The 22,062-nt window shown below is 43.4% G+C and overlaps 1 protein-coding gene across 1 annotated transcript in view; it reads left to right on the top strand.

Annotated features, from left to right (window-relative positions):
* The first annotated feature begins 2,075 nt into the window (after positions 1–2,075).
* LOC101269550 (solute carrier family 23 member 2-like) overlaps positions 2,076–22,062 on the top strand; it is a 28,299-nt gene continuing 8,312 nt past the window's right edge. Inside the window, exons 1-4 of the mRNA XM_049715001.1 lie at positions 2,076–2,186; positions 3,589–3,732; positions 6,768–6,925; positions 17,824–17,983. Coding sequence (XP_049570958.1) covers positions 2,076–2,186; positions 3,589–3,732; positions 6,768–6,925; positions 17,824–17,983 — 573 coding nt within the window. The remainder of the gene's footprint in view (positions 2,187–3,588; positions 3,733–6,767; positions 6,926–17,823; positions 17,984–22,062) is intronic.

Consider the following 22,062-nt stretch of genomic DNA (forward strand, 5'->3'; position numbering starts at 1 on the left):
GAGGGTTCCATTCTCCCATTTACAAGGGGACCTCGGACAAGCCTCAGTCTCCTCATCCTTAAACTGGGTTGTGAGAATCAAACGAGAGGATGCACTGGAAGGTCTTTGCAAACTGTGAAGCACTATAAAATGCCAAGCCTCAGCACAGTGCCTCTTTGGAGCAAGGCTTTTGGCGAAATTACAGCTCGTGTGTTGAGTTGACAGACAATTCCAACCAGGAGACTTTGTGGCCCCCCTTCTCACACCAGTGCTCACTGGCAGGGAAGCTTCGTTAAGAGTTCATTCTTCCTTCAAAAAGGTATTTGTAGGCGATCTTCAGCTGCTCCAAGGCTCACAGAATTTTCCCGCCCAGGGATTCTCCTGGGATAAAGGCGCTTCCTGTATCCGGATATGCCCTGAGATGGGACTTCTTCCACCTCCATCTGAGAAGCCCCTGCTCTAAAATACCTCTGGGATGTCACTTGTTTCTATGTGTGTCTTTAATATGCTAGTGACTCATCTCTGACACACAGGAATCTCAGGTACACTGTGTACCTTATTTTATTTTTTGTCCCAGTGCTTTGCATAAGTGATGTAAGGTAGTTTACAACAAAAGATGTATTTTGATCAGGCCCTATGCTTTCTACCAGCCATGACTGACGGGTTTCACAGAAGTCTCACACTTTTATCAGAAGCGAAGAACCAGCCGTTCTCAACGAAGACAAGTTTTTCCCCACTCTCAGTTCTAGTTTTTTTTTTTCATGTGGGACCTCATACAAGGTCAATTTCCCAGAAAACTGTTTTAAAACGATTACAGAAGTGGTTTCCATAACCTTCAGATGGTCCAAGTTGATATCTAGACAGAACTTAGAACATTCAGAGGTCATCAGGCTGAGAACACTCTTTGAGTCATTGACTCTTAATAGGAAAAAAAAAAAAAAAAAAAAAGACCCCAAACTAACATTTCCCTCAGTCAGTGTTTCCCTCCCCATCACCTTTCTGAGAATTCCGAGGGGTCCAGGGAGAAGGTATGAGGTGAGTTTGCTGGCAGCTGTACCTGCCCCAGCCCGGTGAGCTCAATCACCGGCGCACGTAACAGGCAGCCACACAGACTTCGAGTATTTTTGCAACCATCCAAGAGTTAGAAGGGGACACCGAGGCTGGGAGAGGGAAAGTGAAGTGCGTATGGCTGCCAAGCAGGGGAATGACAGACCACGTCTCCCCCACTGCAAACTGCGCGCTCTGCTGTTCTGTGTAGCCTACCCAGCATCAGTCAACCAACCAGCCAATCAGCCAGCCGCTCTTTCCTTCTGCCCCTCCTCTTTTTTCCTCAGCCTGTTCTCCCGCTCTTGCTGTCGTGCTCACTGACTGTGCCACACCTTCACTAAAACCTCGCGATAAGTGCTCCAGACTTCCCTCCCGCAGCCTCCCGGCCATCTTTGGCTTGGCGTTGACCTCCTTAGGCAGAGCCAGCCGTCCTTCTTGTGCGACCCAAGTACCAAGTAGCATCAGTGCCTCCTTCTTTTCAGGAGTCTAAATAAGATCAGCGTGTTGTTTCCAAAGAATTCTAACCAGTTAAGTATTTATTTTTTAAAATCCGTGAGAAAAGTTCTTTATGGTCATTATACGTGGGTTCATTTATTTTATAGCTCAACAGAGAATGCTGTGAGCACTAACTCTGTGCTAGAGATGGAGTAGTTTTGGGACTTTATGGCCTTTAGGACGAGAAGACATATGGTAGTGAGGTGTGTTCTGGGCTGTAGTAAACATGCCTCTGAGGAGGGAAGGCCTCATCTGGTCTGAGGCTGGGGTGGAGTGAAGTCAGGGAATGCTTCCTGGAACAGTTTTGGGATGCTTGTTCCCAGGCATTGCTAAATAGATGAGTAGAGACAAAATCCTTACATTTAAGTTTCAGAAACTAAATGCTAGAAGGTTAATGAGCAAACGCTGTTCTGAGGCCCAGGAGCAATGCGACTCTGTGGAGCTGTGCTGTGGCGGGCTCAGTCCACCCACGGTCAGCAAGCCTGACCACGGCCCCGGGCTCCTCCGGCTGCCTGGAGGCTCAGTGTGCTGGGCCATTTTCTCCATCGCCAGTGATGTGGGCCCCGAGTACTGGGAAGGAATTAGGATCGGATTTGCCAGTGCTCTACCCCATGGAGGAGGAGGACTGGCTCAACTATGAAGTAGATGTTATTGACATTTCTGTTGTATAGATCAGAAAAATGAGGCTTAAAAATATTAGTAATTTGCCCAAGTTTGGTAAACTATATAGCCAATAAGTTGGAGGAGAAGGTCTACGATTCAAAGTTAATTGGGGGTTAAACTGGTAGGAATATAACTTGGCTATTGACCCTAGAGCATTCTGTGTTCCCTGCACTTATTTACATTTGTGTTATATCTATTCATTCATCCATACACTCAGACTGTTCAGACTGAGCGCACAGACTATTCTAGAAGCTGGGACAAAAAGAATAAGACACAGTGAATGCATTCTAGGAACTCACACCCCAGCAGAAGAGATGGATAAGGAAACAGTCCATCCATTATAATCAACATGCTGTGATGAGGGCTTTGGCGCAAGGCTGGCCTGTAGGAGCGTATGCAAGGGCAGCTACACCGTTCTGGGCCAGAATCCCCATTTACCTGCCCATTTCCTGACCATGGAGTTGACCCCCATTCCCTTCTCCACAAAGTTTCTTCTCTGCCAGGGCTTCAGGCAAGGCACCCACCTCTCTTGATTGGCCCCAGACTGCATGTGGAGGTCTTGCTGCAGATGTATAATATAGAAAATCACTGGTCTTTTGACCTAGAAATCCCAAGCAGGCCAGCAGTTATCTCTGTCCCATCGCTCTTGCCTCTGGAAAGCTGTGCATCTGTCTGGTTGAAATCAGAAAGTGAAACTGAGCAGGACCCTAGGGGGCTCCTGGGCACGGAAGCCTTTCCGTGTTCCCAGTTCCTTGTTCGTAGGGAACAGACTCCAGCTTCCATGACCTTCCCTGAGTCCCAAAGGACAGATTCAAACAGTTGCTAATCAGGGAAGGGAGGGGTTGCAGAGACAAGGGAGGAGCAGCCAAGAAACCATAGTGCAGCCTTGGGACAGGCTCCTGGTTCCAGGGTCCTGGTTCAGCCTCAAGGGATACACATAACTGTATCTTCTGAGCTCTTTATAGAACTAAAACCCCCAATAAATGGAAGATGTCAGCATTCTTCATTCCAGCTTAAAGGAACCAGAGAAGAACAACCTCCTTCAAGAAGACCACCTGAGGCCAGATTAAAAGAACCACAGAAACTCATCAGATTACCTGAGATCAGATTAAAGGAGTGCAGGCCCTGCACACACCCTAATCTTATCAGCAAATCCACCTTTGAACCGTTGCTATAAAACTCCTCACCAGATCCTCCCAGGTTGGGACACACAGTTTTTTAGGGCAGGAGACCACTGTGTCCCCCTTTGCCTAGCAAAATAATAAAGTTATTCTTTTCTAATTCACCCCAAACTCTGTCTCTGAGATTTGATTCAGTACCAGTGGACAGAGGCCGAGGTTTCGGCATCAAAAGTCCACTTGATTCCTCTTGAAATGCTCAAATGTGTTCTTCTCTTGTTCTCAGCAGAAGGGTGATGGTGTATTCAACTCCCATGAAGGTGGCCAAGGCAGGAAGAAGGATGGCCAGCCTAGGGGTCTCAGCAGTAACCTGGCTTATAGCATCCTGGATATCCCACCATGGTATCTCTGTATCTTCTTGGGAGTGCAGGTAATGCCACCCATAAGCACTGGGTTCGAAGAAGCTCTGCCTCAAAAGGCACATGAACACACACTCAGGTCAAATTGCTGATATTCTTGGCTTCCATGTTGTTGATATTCTTGCCTTCTATGTTGTTGACCTCCAGGGGGCTCAAGGCTCCTCCAGTCTCTCTTTCTCTCAAGGAGTTTGGGGGTGGGGCGTGGCGTTAAGGGAGGATTCTCCCCCATGCTGAGCTAATAGGTCACATAGAGGACACCAACTGGGCCATTGTGGTGTTGGGTTTTTTTTTCAAGATACCAATTATAATTTGTTTGGCAACAACTGAAGAGTTTGATAACCAATGCTTGGGGAATATTGGGAAACAAGCACTCTCAAACACTTGTTGGAATGTTATTTGGTGCAACTTTTCTGTGAACATGTAAAATATATATATTGTTTAACCCAGTCCCTAATGCATAAGAATTTCTCTGTAGGGAATACCCCAGTGGTCCAGTGGTTAGGACTCTGCGCTTTCACTGCTGAGGGCGGGGTTCAGTCCCTGGTTGGGGAACTAAGATCCTGCAAGCCGTGTGGCACGGCCAAATTAAAAAAAAAAAAAAGAAGGATTTCTCTATAGATATGCTGGCAAGACTCATTAAGGTAAGTACAAAGATGTTCTTCTTTTGGTAATAGTAAAATCACAACAAACGAACAAACAAAACCCTAGAAACACCCCCAGAATATCCATCTTAGAGAACTGTGGCACATCCTAACAAGTAATTTTTTTATGTAGCTGTTAGAAAGAGAAAGATGTATCTACCTTGCAGTTAAAAAATGATCACCAATATATATTAAGTGAAAAAAGCCAAGTAAATAACTGTGTATAATGTGATCTTTTTTTGTGTTAAAAACTAACAAACGAAAGAGAGATAGAACAATAGAAATAAGTATATGTAGTAATTTTGCATGTTTTGAAGAATTCACAAGAAACTAACAGAGGTATTTAGCCTTGGGAAGAGAAGCTAGGAAAGGAAGGGTGGCTTTCAACTTTCGCTATTTATTTTGTAACTTTTGTAGCTTGAATCTTCTAATCTTATAGATGTGTTTCTTTTAATTTTACAAACAGTTCAATGTGGGGTACCAGGGATGGGATACACTTTTTTGTTAACTTCTCTGTGCTTTTCTACAAAATAAGAGCAAATGTCATACTGTTTTTAAAAATATTATTATGAGCCAATAAAATGGATAATGTAGATATTTTTATCATGAAAGGATATTGAATTTTGTCAAATACTCTTTCTGTATTTATTGAGATGATCATATGATTTTTGTCTTTAATTTTATTAATGTGGTGTATCATATTTTTTGACTTGTGTATATTGACCATTCTTGCATCCAGGGGTAAAATCCCGCTTGATTATGGTGTATGACCCTTTTAATGTGCTGTTGAATTCAGTTTGCTAGTATTTTTGTTGAGAATTTTTACATCTATATCCATGAAGGATATTGACATGTAGTTTTCTTTTCTTGTAGTGTCCTTATCTGGCTTTGGTATCAGGGTTTATGCTGGCCTTGTAAAATGAGTTTGGGAGTGTTTCCTCCTCTTCAGTTTTTGGAATAGTTTGGGAAGGCTTGGTACTAATTCTTCTTTAGACGTTTGATAGAATTCACCGGTGAAACGATCTGTTCCTGGGCTTTTCTTCATTGGAAAGTTTTGATTACTGTTTCAGTCTCCTCACTACTTATTGGTCTGTACAGGTTTTCTATTTCTTCATGATTCAGTCTTGGTAAGTTGTGTGTTTCTAGTAATTTATCCATTTCTTCTAGGTTATCCAGTTTGTTGGTGTGTAATTGTTCACACTAGTGTTTATGGTACTTTGTATTTCTTTTGTATCATTTCTAATTTTATTTGAGTCTTCTCCCCTTTTTTCTGAGTTTAGCTAAGGGTTTGCTTATCTTAAAAAACCAGCTCTAGTTTTGCTGATCTTTTTCTGTTGTTTTTCATTTCATTTATTTCTGCTTTGATCATTGTTTTTTCCTTTCTTCTTCTAACTTTGGAGGTTGTTCTTCCTTTTCTACTTCCTTGAGGAATAAAGTCAGGTTGTTTATTTGAGATCTTTCTTTTTTCTTAATGTAGGCATTTATTGCTATAAACTTTCCTCTTAGAACTGCTTTTGCTGCATCCCAGTAGTTTTGGTATGTTTTGTTTCCATTTTCAGTTGTCTTAAGATATACATATATATATATTTTTGTGGTGCGCAGGCCTCTCACTGTTGTGGCCTCTCCCATTGCAGAGCACAGGCTCTGGACGTGCAGGCTCAGCGGCCATGGCTCACGGGCCCAGCCGCTCCGCGGCATGTGGGATCTTCCCGGACCGGGGCACGAACTCCTGTCCCCTGCATCGGCAGGCGGACTCTCGACCACTGCGCCACCAGGGAAGCCTGTCTTAAGATATTTTTTGATTTCCCTTTTGATTTCTTCTTTGACCCATTGATTGTTCAGAAGTGTGATGCTTAAGTTCCACAAATTTGTGTCCAGTTTTCCTCCTGTTATTGATTTCTAGTTTCATACCATTGCAGACAGAAAAGATTCTTGGTATGGTTTCAATCTTCTTAAATTTGCTAAGGCTGTTTTGTGACCTAACATATGATCTATCTTGGAGAATGTGCTCAGGCCATCCTGGTCAATGGTCTTGCCCTCACCTTGTGCCTTATTTTAATAATGAGCCTCTTGCCTTGTTCTTGTTCTTAAGGTCCCCTCCTTGGTTCATGTTATATCCTCCTATGCTGTGTCCCTGCCTTGATTTCTTACCTAGAACATCAGTTCTTGGCAGTAGGGTCCTGCCCTTGAACCCCAGACCTGCTGGCTGGGTCCCTGCTTCTTGCTGCCAGGGCTTCCTGGTTCCTTCCCACTGCTTGCCTGGATCTCGCTGCCTGTCGCTCAAGGCCAGGCTCCTCTGAGACCAGAGATGGAACTCTTGCCTCTGGCAGTAGGAATAGGAATGAAGGTAGAGTAGGCAACTACAGCATCTCCAAGCCCATCTCTTCTCTCTGCTCTGCCCACAGCACTTCCTCACAGCCCTGGGGGGACTCGTGGCAATTCCACTCATCCTGGCCAAGGACCTGTGTTTGCAGCATGACCCCCTGACCCAGAGCTACCTCATCAGCACCATTTTCTTCGTCTCTGGCATTTGCACTCTCCTGCAAGTAGTTTTAGGAGTCAGGTAGGTAAAACTCCTCCCCATGGATTTTGACTTTTTTAAAAAAATTTTATTTATGTTTGGCTGCATTGGGTCTTCATTGCTGCTGTGGGCTTTCTCTAGTTGTGGTAAGTGGGGGCTACTCTTTGTTGCTGTGCACAGGCTTCTCATTGCGGTGGCTTCTCTTGTTGTGGAGAATGGGCTCTAGGCTTGTGGGCTCAGTAGTTGTGGCTCATGGGCTCTAGAGCACAGGCTCAGTAGTTGTGGCCCACGGGCTTAGTTGCTCTGCGGCATGGGAGATCTTCCCAGACCAGGGCTCGAACCCGTGTCCCCTGCATTGGCAGGTGGATTCTTAACCACTGCACCACCAGGGAAGCCCTGGATTCTGACTTTTACCTGCCAGGGTAGCAGCAAGGTTTGCTTGGCTTGTAGCCTGAGATGAGTTACATGAGTGGCATGATAGAGGGAGCACAGGACCAGAACTAAGAGCCTGGGTTCAAGTCCTAGCTCCAGCACTTACTGTGTACATTAGCCAGGATTCTTGATTAAAGTAACACAAATAGCTACAGACAATTATGCCTGAAACCTTTTCTTTTGCAAATTACAAGGCATATGGCTAGTGAACACATTGCGGGGCCTCCTCCCTGGACTTCAGAAGGAGTGGTGCAAGTGAGGGGCCCTTCACTGGTAAATCTGCTTTGACCTAATCTGTGCCAGGTCTGTGCTCAGCCCTGGAGTTGCAGAGGAAAGTGTAAAACATTCCCTACGACGTGCTTCTGCCCGACCTGTCTTAAGAGAAAATGACTTGACAGGAAAAATTAATGTCCATTTATTCTTTTTTTCCCTTCCAGTTTCATTGAGATGTAATTGACAGACAGCATTGTATAAGTGTATGGCATAATGATTTGACTTACATACATCAAGAAATGATTAGCCCAATAAATTAAGTGAACATCCATCATCTCATATAGATACAAAATTAAAGAAACAGAAAAAAAAATTTTTCTTGTGATGAGAACTCTTAGGATTTACTCTTTATCATTTATTTATTCTTTATCAATTTTCTGAATCAAACCACACAGGCGAAGGCTGATGCAAGGTAGCCAATTATTTCCAGGATAGGCTGTCTGTAGACAGCATCCAGAGAATATTCATTCCTTGTGTGGTCTTCTGGCCTAAACCAAATCAAAGGCACTTTCCAAAGTGCTTCTTTTGCAAGTCATTTCCAGGAGATATGCCAAAGCTTAAGTTCTCCCATTTTCTGTCGAGGAGAGGGGATTAGTGCCTGCATCTTTGTCAGGTTATTTCCCTTCTCTTTCTTCCTCCTTCTGTCACCATCTCTGAGAGCCAAGATTTCTTCTAAATCCCCCACCAAGGACTCAAAGAGGTATAGGGTTTGGTCTGGTCTCTTAGGCCCCTAAAATCTGGGACCCCTCCCACTTTTCCAGAATCAGTCCCTGGAGTGTCAGATGCTGTGGTAGCAACAGAGAGGCCTTGCAGCCACCTGCCTGGATACCCAGGAGCAATCCCCCTGGCTGCCCCATGGAGAGTTACAAACACAAGGCTCTTCTGGATGGGGAAGCACCTCCTCTTAAACTGAGATGGTGTTCACTATAATTATGGAAAAACACTGATCTTGGAAACTGGGGGCCTGAATTCTAGTCCTGGCTTCTGTGCTGTGGGAACCTGCACAAGCCATTCACCCTCTCTAAGTCTCAGTGTTCTCATCTGTAACGTGAGGGAGTTGAAGTATGTTATATTTGTAAGTCCCTTCCATCTCTAATATTGTGGACACCTGTGATGCTGACAGAACAGATGATACAGTACCATATTCCTACTGGAATCTCAGTACTGAGAGTGCCTGTGGGCCTAGCCTTCTGGTAAACCCTGTGAGAGACACAACAAATCAGGAGTTAAGAGTTCAAAGAATCTATAGCCTAATTAAACATACAAAGAAAGAGGGAAATAAAATTAGGAAATAAAACCATGCTAATGTCCTTAAACTAAGGTGGGGACAGGAATACACTTGAGTTTGGTTCCACTCATGGAAATGGACTTCCTGCTCGGAGGCTAATGAGTACAGTAACTGCCTACGACATTAGAGATTATAAAACTAGCTGATAGTCTGTGAATCAAGTAGATTTGATTATTGATTATCTGATAACCAGTATTTAATTATGTACTTTTCTAGACTGCAAACAAAAATGCTGGTGCAGCAATGAGATTTCAGATCTTAATGATTAAAACCATCTTGAATAGTCAAAGGGAATGATGAGAGGTAAAAACAGCTTCCCTAATAAGAGCTAAAGAGCGTAGTGTCCATTGTGGGGTGGGCATCTGCAATCCTTGGCGGAGGGGTGGCTGCCTCCCTGGTGTGAATTTAGGGGTCTTGGGTGTGTCCCTCAAGGGCCTTCCTCAGTTAAGCGCTCAGTTCCAAAATTCATGTAAGGGCGTACTTCATTATCTGTTTCAAAAGAAAGCGTTAAGTTTAAATGCAATCACTAGAGGAAATTATTATTGACTATGTGTAATTCTGGGTCTTAACTCCATCTCTGGAATTACTCATGATTTTTACCCGGGAATTTCTTTTTCTGGAGTGGTTTCAAGTGATAGATCTCCCTTTTCATTTTCCTGGGAAAGTCTCATGTGTGGAGCAAGTACTTCTGCCCAACGTGCATTCAAATCTGGCTTCTGTGTAGTCTTGCCCGAATCAGCCTGCCTGGCATTTGTCCTTTTCTTCCATGGACCTCCCTGCGGCCAAGCCCTGATCTGTCCTAGCTCTGCATCTGTTACTGGTTCTGCAGAAAGTCCATGCCCATCGCCAGAGGTCTGCAGCCATCTTGCCCCTGCCCCATTGAAAACTAGGCACCAGATGTGCCATCGGAGTTCTGTCTGGAACAGAAACAGTGGTGGCTGTTGGCAAGTAGAAGAGTGACCTGGTAATCAGTCACATCAGAGGAGGGAGAGGGGATGATGTGTCCCAAAGAGGGGCCTGGTGCTGCTTCTTCCTCTGGGTTTAGGTTGGGTAGTTAACTACACGGAAGGTGCGGGATGTGCTTTCCTACAGGGTAGCAGGTTCTTACGTGCTTGGGGTAGGAAGCTCAGTAAAAAGATGAACACTAAGTGATCTTTGTCCAATAGTGAAGGAGTTGGGGCTCTGAAGGTACCCAGGGTTTCTCACAGCAGAGCGACCCTTTTAAGTTCAAGAATTCATCAATCCCATTCGACATTCCTGAGGCTCTGCTCCCCATTCTGAACTATTTCAAAGAAAATCCCTGTGACACCACCCTTTGCCAAATCATTGGATTGACTCCAAAAGGGAACATCAAAATGATGACACAGGTGAGGTTGGATTCCAGCAGCTCAAGCTCCAGATGTCTCTGTCCCCAACGGTTGACCTCTTCCCCAGAAGCCCCTCATGCTCTACATGTCCCAACCCCAAACCCCTTCTGGGGGCTCATCCTCTCCAGGTTCCTGGGTGCCCAAGCTGTATTGCCTTACCTAGGGGAGACTTAATTCTCCCTCTCCTTTCTACCCCTGACAATTTTTGCATTAATGTTATCTTGGAGTCCTCATGTGGTTTTTTTTTTTGTTTTTTTTCAAATATTTTCTCTGCTCTTCATTTAAAAAAAATTTATTTATTTATTTTAGGCTGTGTTGGGTTTTTTTGCTACGCATAGGCTTTCTCTAGTTGCGGCGAGCAAGGGCTGCTCTTTGTTGCGGCTTCTCATTGCGGTGGCTTCTCTTGTTGTGGAGCACGGGCTGTAGGGGCACAGGCTTCAGTAGTTGCAGCACGCGGGCTCTAGGGCACGTGAGCTTCAGCAGTTGTGGCGCATGGGCTTAGTTGCTCTGCGGCATGTGGAATCTTCCCCGACCAGGGATCAAACCTGTGTCGCCTGCATTGGCAGGCGGATTCTTAACCACTGTGCCACCAGGGCAGTCCCTCGTATTTCTGTGAAGAAGAAATTAAAAAAAATTTTACCAAAGCCATGATAATTAAATTAGATAATGTATGTAAAGTGCTTAGCTCAGTGCCTGGTACATAAAATTTATTTTTCACACCAAGAAAAGGGTATTACCATAAACACAATTTTGCACCCTCCCTCCCTTTGTAAATTATTGAAAAAAATTTAAATGTGGTTAAAAAAACTCCTCCCCCTCCTTTTTAAACATACACAATACATTATAAATATCATTCCATTTCAATAAACACATTTCCACAATAGCACTTTTAGAAAAATATCACTTAGTATTCCATATTCTAGAGTACATAACATATTCTAGTTTAACCATTTCCTATTAAAGGACATTTAAGTTGTTTTGAGCTTTTCACTATCATAATAGTGACCAACATAATTCATAATTATGAGAGATATGCATCTTATGTGTACTGATAATCATTTATCTAGTTAAAGACAGAGAAGAGACTTGAAGAAGTGTTAAAGGTTATTTCTGGCTGGTATACATTGTATAGGAAAGGTATATATTATATGTGTGCTGATAAAGTTTATCTAGTTAAAGATTAAAAAAAGATGAGAACAAAATGTTGATGATTATTTCTGGGTTGTAGAATTAGGGTGATTTATTCTTTATATTTTTATTTACCATTAATTTTTCTTCAGAGTCCATGTGTTTCTTTATAACTGGGAGAAATGAAAACCATTTAAAAATTTTTTTTAGAAAAGTATCAGGATATGTTTTGTGAGCCACACCCTTTGAATCTTTGCCTGAGAGCAAAAGTCCAGTAGGCTGCCCATTACCATCTTGGAAGGGGGCTTGATAGGTAAGGCTCAAGGCTACAGCCTTGAGACAACTTCCTAGATTCTTTGTCACTTCACCTGCTTTTATCTCTGTTTTCCCCAATGTGTTTCTCTGTGGAGGTCAGCATTAAAGCCATTAAAAAAAGAAAAAAAGGAGAGTTGTGCTTGTCTTTGGGGCAGATCAGAAGGGAGGACTGGAACAATGAGGGTGGGTGTCAAAGGTACACTCAAGGCAGTGGGTAGTGATGGGTTTAGAGAAGGCAGACAAACAGCCTTCCCCTACCAACCAGAGATCTCCCCCTTCCCCCCTTTCTTCTAGGCAGAAACAAGCACTCTCATCCCTCCAAGCTGATTATTTAGTTATTTTCCACCGTCTCTAATTAATGCACTTCTGTTTTAGGCACTATTGACTGAAGTGCCAATATGGATGACTATGATTTCATTTTCTTTCACAGCCCCTCACTCCCACCACATACAAGCATATTTTCCATCATCCTATTCTCATACCCTCCCAGCATAGGTCAATATTGAATGTACACGTTATAATGACTGGGATGCTATTCAGAGCTGAATCACAAAGTGATTCCTTTCCTGCCCAACTTTTTGTTTTCCCTGAAATTAATATCTTTCTTTTTTTAAATATTCTTTAGTTTCTATCTGTTTGTTTTTAACTCAATGATAAACTCCCTGCCTGTTGTCTAAATCTCTTCTTAATAATTTCATCACATCAGGTAGCCTATCAACTTCATCTTCTTGATGTACTACCTCCTGGGGCTCTCTGACTTGCTGAAGTCTGGAGCAGTCGCTGTCTGTGCCTGGTATACATTAGATATGTCATCCTGAGATGCCTCTTTACCCTTATTCTGGGAGTTCCCTTCATGTCAGTTTTCAAGTCTAGATCTCTTGTTCCCATGTCTTCCTCTTTTTTTGGTGGAACACGAATATTCAGTAGTTTCCCGAGAGAACACATGGGAGGTAAATTTTGTATGACTCTGCATATGTGAAAATGTCTTGATTCTATTCTCATACTTGATCGATAGCTTGGCTGGGTATAAAATTTTAGGTTGGAAATAATTTTTTTTTCAGAACTTTGAAAGAATTGTTCCCTTGCCTTCTAGTGTCCAATGTGGTTTTAAGAACTCCAAAGCCTTATGTGACATTCCCCCTTCTGCTGCAGAATTTTGTACAGGCCCAAGTTGTGCTGAGTCTATTTATTATTTAACTGGGAGACATCTATTTATTTATAGTGTCTAACATACAAGATCAACTATGATCATCCTATTGCTAAATCCAATAGACAACTGTTCAACTAGACTTGACTTTTGAGCTTCCATGTTGGTCTCTGCATCATCCAATTTTAGCAAGAATCTTGCTCAGTCACTGTAGCCAGAATCCCCACCCTCACTCTCTGATTGGTTTTCTCATTTTTCACTATCCACAGGTGATGTCTGTTCACCTTGGCCTGTTTTCAGCAAGAATCCTGTTCTTACCCCTGATGCTTCCTCTTAGTAACTTCCCATCCACTGAGCCCCACCCTGCTCCTTGGCTATAAATTCCAAGTTTTCCTTGTCACATTGGGAGTTGAGCCTGATCTCTCTCCCCTATTACAAAACCCCATCGTAGTAGCCCCCCTTGAATGAAGTCTGCCTTAACGTCTTTAACAACCATCATGTATATCATCTTATGAAGAGTACATGAGAGCTCAGAGAGAAGGGTTGAAGCTTAACTTCCCAATACTTCCAAAAGGTTAGCTCTTTCTGTTTTATGGGCCCAAATGGAACTACTAAGAGACGAGAAAAATTCCCCACACAATCATTAGCATAAACTGTTGAAGAAGTTTGTCTTTCCACATGCCCTCTTATCAGTTCTTACAACAAACACACTTTTGCAATTTGGCCCAGTGACTCAGACTTTCTGATCAGGGCTCTGCACTTCCCAGCTTAGCCCTGCCACTGGCACCTGCCCCCAGCATCATTTTCCTCATACAGAGACAGTGCAGTATTGTCCTACCCACCCTGAAGTACTCTTGGGATAATTATATGAAAATGCTATGTAGTTTTAAAATACTATATAAACTTAGATGTTGATAGTACCCCCACGACACATTTCTGTGGCTTTGACAACCTAAAATATCAATCCTATCAAACTTCTAGGAGACATTCCTGAGACTGCAGATTTTGACATTTTACATGCAAGTTGTTGTTTTAAAAGAAAATGGTGGGGAGTTTTCTTCTTCAGACTTGAGTATACAGATGAGATGGTAAAGGGTGAAGGGAAGAGGAAGATGGATAGGGAAGGTCTTAGGAAACAAATCTGGGAGAACCAACCTGCAAGAAATGGGAATGCCAGACAAGAGCTTAAAAAAAAAAAGTCCATACTATCATCTGTTATTTGAGGAAACATTAAGAAAATGTTTTGGTGTACACTACCTTTTCTAGAAGTAGCCACACATTGCAGAGGGAATAAAAATGAAAATTACTCTATTTATTGAGCTCTTCTCTTTCCCAGGCATTGTGCTAATCACTTACATATAGTTTATCTTCACAGCTACTCCTTGGGAGAGTAGTATTATCTTTATTTTGTCAAAGAGGACACTGAGGCTTGCAGAAGCTGGGCAACATGCCTAGGTCACACAACTGATAAGGTAGAGCCTGATTCAAACTTGCCTTTGGTCTACACCATGCTCTTAACTGGTGTTACAGGGCAGTGGTGATAAGTAAGGAAACCCAACCACTCATGCTGGTTAACTCTAAGACCTTGGGCTCCAAATCCCCTATCTATAAAATGTCAAGGCCAGGCTGGATACGCTTCAAATGGCTCTTCTATTTCTAAAATGTTGAGTTTTAAAAATCAACAATCTATGGTTTACAAGAGAGACATTTAAGTCAGAAGGCGTATGTATAATAATAGTGAATCATACTCATGGGAAAATTTTAAAAATAGGAATTACCATCATGCTAGCAGATGAAAGTAATTGTGAAATTAAAGCAGCACTGAGATACACATTAAGGTCACCATGAAAGGTAAAAGATACATAAAGCAATAAAGCCTTGTAGTGATGCTGAATGCACACATCTTAAACATGTACCAGGAAAGTGCGTAAAAGAAAAACTAGCAGAAATGCAAGAAATACATGTAGATCTCTCTCCCTCTCTTAAAAAGGTACCAATGAGAAGTTATGAGAAAGAAATGGGAATGCTAACAAAATGAGGTGGGGAGGGGGAGAGGAATGGATGGAAAATGGGATTGGAAGGTCTGAGTACAGAATAATGAGGGAAGAATTTATGGATACATTGTGTGAATCTAAAGGTAGCACATAAGAGTACTCTCCAGGGCTTCCCTGGTGGCGCAGTGGTTGAGAGTCCGCCTGCCGATGCTAGGGGACACGGGTTCGTGCCCCGGTCCGGGAAGATCCCATATGCCGCGGAGCGGCTGGGCCCGTGAGCCATGGCCGCTGAGCCTGCGCGTCCAGAGCCTGTGCTCCACAACAGGAGAGGCCACAACAGTGAGAGACCCGCGTACCGCAAAAAAAAAAAAAGAGTACTCTCTAGTAAATAAATGGAAAAAATTCATCTTGCTCTTGAACATAAAAGGTATTCTTAGCAATTACAAAAACATAGAGGGAATTCCCTGGCAGTCCAGTGGTTGGGACTCAGTGCTTTCACTGCTGTGGCCCGGGGTTCAATCCCTGGTCGGGGGACTAAGATCCTGCAAGCTGCGAGGCATGACCAAACAAAACAAAACAAAACAAAAAGGTAGAAAGTCCATATATCACATTATCCCAACTACATATAATAATCTTGAAAGGAACATGAACAGAGTTAGAAAAGTGCTGAGCTACTTGAAAATTTTGAAGTGCTCCCTTAAAGAAGTTCTAAGTTGGGCGTGAATTCCTGCATATAATAACAAAAAACATTTTTTTCAACAAACATAAAGCTCACCATCATAAAAATTGTTATAAATATATTTTGACAGTATCTAAGTTCTGTGTAACGAGTAGACAGTTTATAGACAAGGAAAAACATATAAAATCACACAAATGAGTGCACATCTATTATGACTTAATGAAATGCAAATTAACATTTGTTAGGGTTTCATTATATACCTGTTAAACTAAAAAAATAAAATAAAATGAGAAAACCCAACGTTCGTAGGTTTTTGCAGCACTAGGCTCAGTGCCGGAGAGATGGAAAAGAAAAATAATCATCCCTGACCTCATGGAACCCAGTAATACTGAAATGGCTGCGGCAATGGTGGCATAGTAATGGTGGAGAGTCATAAAGTTTAAGCAGAGTCATAAGTTTAAGCAGAGTCATAAGGTGTTTAAAGAACCCCTGAGAGTCAGTTACTATAAATGATTAGTTTGTTAGTACAAGAGCTAACAGAGAAATGTGTAACTAGAACATAAGTGGTGTTTTGTCTCAGTCACCATGGTATCCCCAATACCTGGCGACCAGTGCCTCTCACAGAGCAGGTCCTCAATAAATATTTGTTGAATGAATGAAATGTGCATATGGAATTACAGCAAAAAATTAAAACACAATTCTTGTATTATATACTCTGTACATATGATATGCAAAGATTTCTATGTTCATTTTAAAAGCTCAAAAGGATTTTGCAGTGATATAAGTATAGCATGTTTCCCTTCTCTGTCAAGATACTTAGCTTCATAATTTCTATGCATTTTAATTGAAGTATAGTTAATTTACAATGTTGTGTTAGTTTCAAGTGTACAGCAAAGTGATTCGGTTATACAAATATATATATATATATATGTATGTGTAGATATATACATATATACTTTTTCAGATTCTTTTCCATTATAGGTTATTATAAGATATTGAGTATAGTTCCCTGTGCTAGTGCTATACAGTAGGTCCTTGTTGTTTACCTATTTTATGTATATTAGTGTGTACATGTTAATTCCAAACTCCTGATTTATCTCCCCCCCATAATTTTTTAATTAAAAACATTATTCACACATACCCATTCCACCACCCATATGTTCCTGCCCTGTGTGTGCCATATATTCCAATCTGTTTTGGAACCTTATGGGTCTAGATTTATGAATCTAGATTACTTGTTCTCAGCCCTGGTTGACATCAGAATCACCTGGAGCTTTAAGCCCTCCCCATGCCTGGCTGCACCCTCTTGACAAGCCCACTAACTCATCTGAGGGTGATACCCAGGCATTGCTGATTCCTACTTTCAGCCCACTCAGGCAGCAAAACTTTATATTTTCACTAAGTAAAATGTGTTCAGTCTTTCTCAGAAATAACCCTTTAAGCTGTCTTCATGGAATCCTGAGTTCAAAAATAGCCTTCTAGTATTATTAAGAAAAAGTACCTAAACGGGGTGTGCTATAGTGACAAATGCAAGCACGAGGCCGACGTCCCTTTGTTCCACCCCCCACCCCAAATTCTAATATTCAGGGCAAAGAGACTAGGTGAGCCTTGATAGCTTCTGACCTTCTAGTAAGAGAGGGTTATTGGAGGTTGACTTATCAGGCTACATTCACCTTGAAGGGAGACAAGTCAGATGGGCTAGAAGTTCTGCTAGAAGTTCTCACAGAGGCCAGAGTGAGACACCAACGAGGAGGGAGAAAGACGTGGGTGGGGGATACGCCCTGATAATTGACCTCAAGCCTATTCAGTCCAGGTGATAAAAAGGAGCCTGAAGGTCTGGGATTGCTGTTCATTTCTGAAGAGGCAAAGGAATCTGGCCACCCAGACTCTAGGCTGTGCATCTCTTGTCAGTGGGTGGAACTCCACATGTGTGAGCTGTGCTTTGATCCTGGGGTCTGGGTAAGATTCTCTGGGACTGAGGAAGACAATGGCACCCACTCAACATGTTCCCTGAGCTCTGTGCTACCCCCAAATCGTTTCCCAGCACCTGACTGTCTGCTCCTGGGCTTGTATCTCCAGGACTGGGGTTAGGTCTGCTTGCTTTCCCTCTCCACCTCTCCTACCCGTCCAAAGTCTGGCAGGGTTCATGGGTCTGACTTGGAGCTTGGCAGGAGTTCCCTGTAAACTGAGAACTGCAGGGGTCATGTGTTGCCTTGAAACCAAGGTAGGACTTGGGATTAAAAGGCCTCCACTGGGACCAGTGACAGACCAGCGCTTAAAGAGCTGATTGGTAACTCTCTCCTTTCCCCTCCTCCAGGCTGCCCATTCTCCAGGGAGGAACATTTGCTTTTCTGGCACCCTCCCTGGCCATGCTGTCCCTTCCCACCTGGAAGTGCCCCATGTGGACGCTCAATGCCAGCCTGGTGAACACCAGCTCCCCTGAATTCACTGAGGAATGGCAGAAGAGGATCCGAGAGGTATTGGGGTGAGGGGGATGGGGTGAGAGGAATGGAGTGGTCCTCAACAGGGGCTCCTGAGTTGATTCATTTGTTCAACATTCATTGTTCAACTCATTGCTGAGCAAGATTCCAGGCTGTAAGATACTTGGCCCTTGCTTAATTCAGTTTTATCATCCAGGGAAAGAAACTAGTGGCCTTGAAGCAGGCTCTGAAGTTTGGCCATGCTCCAGGTTGGCTTATCTAAACAATAGATAAGGAAGCCAGCACACAGGATTCTTGGCAGAGAGCATAGCCATACCCTCAGGGACAGTAGACCTGCTAGCATCCAGACCCCAGCATCCTCACCTGACCTCCTACGTGAGGGGTCAAGGACGGCCCATGGGTGGGGTACTGTATGAGAGAGTGAAGGTCACTTGAGATTTCTAGGAAGCCCGACCAGCTTCCTCCCAGCTTGACCTTAAATATGTAGGCCTGGAGTGAGGCTAAGGACCACCTCCTCTGGAGCAGGGACAGTTACACAAGCACCGTATGGTACTGGGTTTCCAATACAAGGTAGTTTGCTCAGGCATGAATCCAGCTTTCACTTAATGTCTTCAGCACTAACTCACTAGAACTGGACCAAGGACATTCCTGAACTCAGGGCTATGGACCTAGAGCAGAGTTTGTTCCCTAGATATCCTTAGGAGTTAAGCTAGGAAGACTTAGCCCAGCCAGGGTCCATCCTGCACCCCACCCAGTCCATGTTCAGCATCCTCACAGCCTCATGGCTGCAATAAGGGTCACATCTGCTGTATATGAAAGATAAAGAGGGAAGACAGAGGAAACATGGTAACAAGATTCCTATTCTTACCCAGATTTGACCAATGAGGAGGAGTAGAATTGACAAAACACTCCAGTGGGGGTGAGGGCTGGGGCGGAGGACAATGGTGTAAGTCCTAAACTGATTCCAAATACCTGAGAACCAGGAGTGCTGATGTCTGGGGGCAGGAGAAGGTGGATGACTCAGCTCAAGCAGAGCAAATTAGTTCTTCTGCTTTTTGGTTATGTGAGGCCCTCAAAGGATTGGATGGCACTCACCCACATTGGGTAGGGCCGTCTGCTTCCTTCAGTTCACACCAATTCAAATGCTAACCTCTTCTGGAAACATCCTCACAGACACACCCAGAAAAAATGTTTTGTCAGCTATCTGGGCATCCCTCAGCCCAGTCAAGTTGACACAGAAAATTCACCATCACTGTATGTTATGTATATGTTCAACTTTAGTAAACACTAGCAAATACATTTGCAAAGTGTATGTTCCAATTTACACTCCCACCAGCAGCATGTGTGAGTTCCAGTTACTCCAAATTCTCACCAACATTTTCTCTTTTTCATTTTAGCTGCTCTGGTCAGTGTATGATGGTAAACTTGTATCATTCTTTTATGATGTTATTGAATGATTTAGAGTTAACTATAAATGTCTGTCCTCATCTTGTAGGTCTGTTTGACCACCTGGGGTCATTTTTGCTCCTATGCTTACCACATTAGCTGGTGACTAGAGGTCAATATCCCAATATAGACTTCGTTATTTATCATTATTTCCATGACTTTCATTGAGTATCATGTAAATGACCTATGAATTAGTCCATGACCCATTTTAAAGTTCAAACAACAGACCGTGTCCTAAATATGCCAGCATCACAGTAGCTTTGGCTACTTTCACAGTGTTCATTCCTCATTGTCCATCCAGTTCAGCACAGTATACTCTGGGTCTAGTTTTATTAGATGTGTTTCAGTTTGGTAGAATCAACTCTGATGCCAGCATCCCTCATTCCAGATTGAAGACGTATCTAGAAATATGGCTAAGAAATCATTTTCTTATTTCCAACATTTTAAATGCAACGGGCAAAAGTAGCATTATTCAATACCATAATTTGGTAACTCCAGTTCTTCCTGCCGCCATCTTTCTTTCTGCCCGCTGTGAGCCTTTCTTAACCCATTTCCTTGCTCCTGTTGGAAGAGGAGGTGCTGAGTCCTTCTCTGCTAGCCTTTAAATAGCGGGCAGGAAAAGTAACACTGTTAAACCCTCCTTGTGTGTCCTTCCCCAACGTACTTTCAAATGATTTAATAAGTATATTGTCACTGTAGCCTCTCCACTGGGTAGGATGCATCCTGAAAAACACCACACTTTCCAATCCGGCCCATAAATACCATCAGAATTCCAACAAGTCAAATTAAATTGATTCTTATTATTAGGGAACACAACCAAATCCCTAGTCCTGGGAAAATAGGGTTTCTTTACCTTCTCATTTCCCAATCTGTCCTTTACAAACTGCTCCACTAGTGACTCAGTTTAGTGCCCCACTTGTAGCTTGATCTTACACTATCCTGCCCTGCAAAGCCTGCCCTTCGTGCCTTTGTCACCCACATTTTGTTGCTTCAAGCACACGTTCTAATTTTGCAATAATTTCACTCCTTTGGAAAGTGACATGAAATATGAAAAGATCACTTGATACTGTATTTCTTGGTCCATTCCTGTCTTGTTCATGCTGTGAAAAGTGATCCTTGAGCTGTTTGATATATAAGTTGATCTTCATGCTGGTGGGCAATCTGAGTTGCTAGTCTCTTTATTGTAGCCTGTGCCAGGGCTTCAGTGGCAGGATAGGCAAAGCTCAAACCAGAAACACTGTCCATACCAGTTTAAAAAAATGTTAAAACCTCCCATGCTCTGTGGACTGTCCAGTATAGGCAGCCTGTCAGTTCTGTGATGGGCCATTTATCCTCATATTCTCCCACCAGAGGCACCTGTGCCCAGCGCTGTTGGCAATCTGGATCATCCTGGGCAACGCAGGTGACTTCAGAGAGAGATGGAGATTATGTAGTTTGTGAGCCCGCATATGCATGGCTTGTGGCCCGAGGTGTCATCTTGTGGGCCCTACTGACTACATTCAAAATCTTACTTCCCTCCTCTTTTTAAGACATAGGGGCATCTACGTGAACCACCAGTATTTGAGATTTGACTATAAAGTCCTTTCCCATAAAAGGTGAAATTTCAGTAGAGCCTCTATGATGCACTTGCCAGACCAAACTGCTAGTCCATTGGCCACAGCCCGAGAACCTATAGAATTCTAAAGGGATGACTCTGGGGGTTTATGTGTGTACTGTCAGTCACATCACACACAGCTTGGTCCTTTGGCTGGACTTAGACTTGCCTTCCTTCCTCCATCAAGGTCCTTCTGTTGCAATGTTACACTCTTTCAGTCTCAGTCTTCCTCAGGTGGGTGAGCAGCACCTTTAGCAAGACTCCAAGCAGTGCTTTTTTTTTAAAAATCAATTTATTTATTTATTTAAGGCTGCATTGGGTCTTCGTTGCTACAGGCAGGCTTTCTCTGGTTGCGGTGAGCAGGGGCTACCCTTCGTTGTGGTGCGCAGGCTTCTCATTGCCGGGACTTCTCTTGTTGTGGAGCACAGGCTCTAGGTGCATGGGCTTCAGTAGTTCGGCATGTGGGCTCAGTAGTTGTGGCTCATGGGCTCTAGAACGCAGGCTTAGTAGTTGTGGCGCACGGGCTTAGTTGCTCCGTGGCACGTGGGATCTTCCCAGAGCAGGGCTTGAACCCGTGTCCCCTGCATTGGCAGGCGAATTCTTAACCACTGTGCCACCAGGGAAGTCCCCCCAAGCAGTGCTTTTTGAATTCAAAGATCCACATAGTGGGATCCAAGGCTCTGTTGTTAGAGATAGATTATCTCGTGAGGTAGTGTCCACCCAGGGGAGGGGGACTGTCACTTACTCATGGATCCTATGAACGCCTCCTTGTGTAACTGCCTTTTCTTTTCCTGAATATAACGATTTCCCTTTAATTAGCACATTCTGTTGATGATCCCCTGCCTTATTTGAATGTCTTTCTGACATCACTCAAGATACCATTGGGATCTCTGATCTTGGAGTTATTTGGTGCCATTCAGTAGTGCTCTAATTCCAAATAGTGCCCCGTAGCAGACGAGTTAGGAATGGTCCTTCAGAGGGAGAGTAGTTGAGTAGCTGCTCTGGGCCGCCTCCACACCAAGTGCCCCACGCAGAGCTGAAGCGCCAGGCATCTGCCAGGGTCAGTCCTCATTCA

Source organism: Orcinus orca, chromosome 9, assembly GCF_937001465.1.
Source record: "Orcinus orca chromosome 9, mOrcOrc1.1, whole genome shotgun sequence".
Lineage (NCBI taxonomy): Eukaryota > Metazoa > Chordata > Mammalia > Artiodactyla > Delphinidae > Orcinus > Orcinus orca.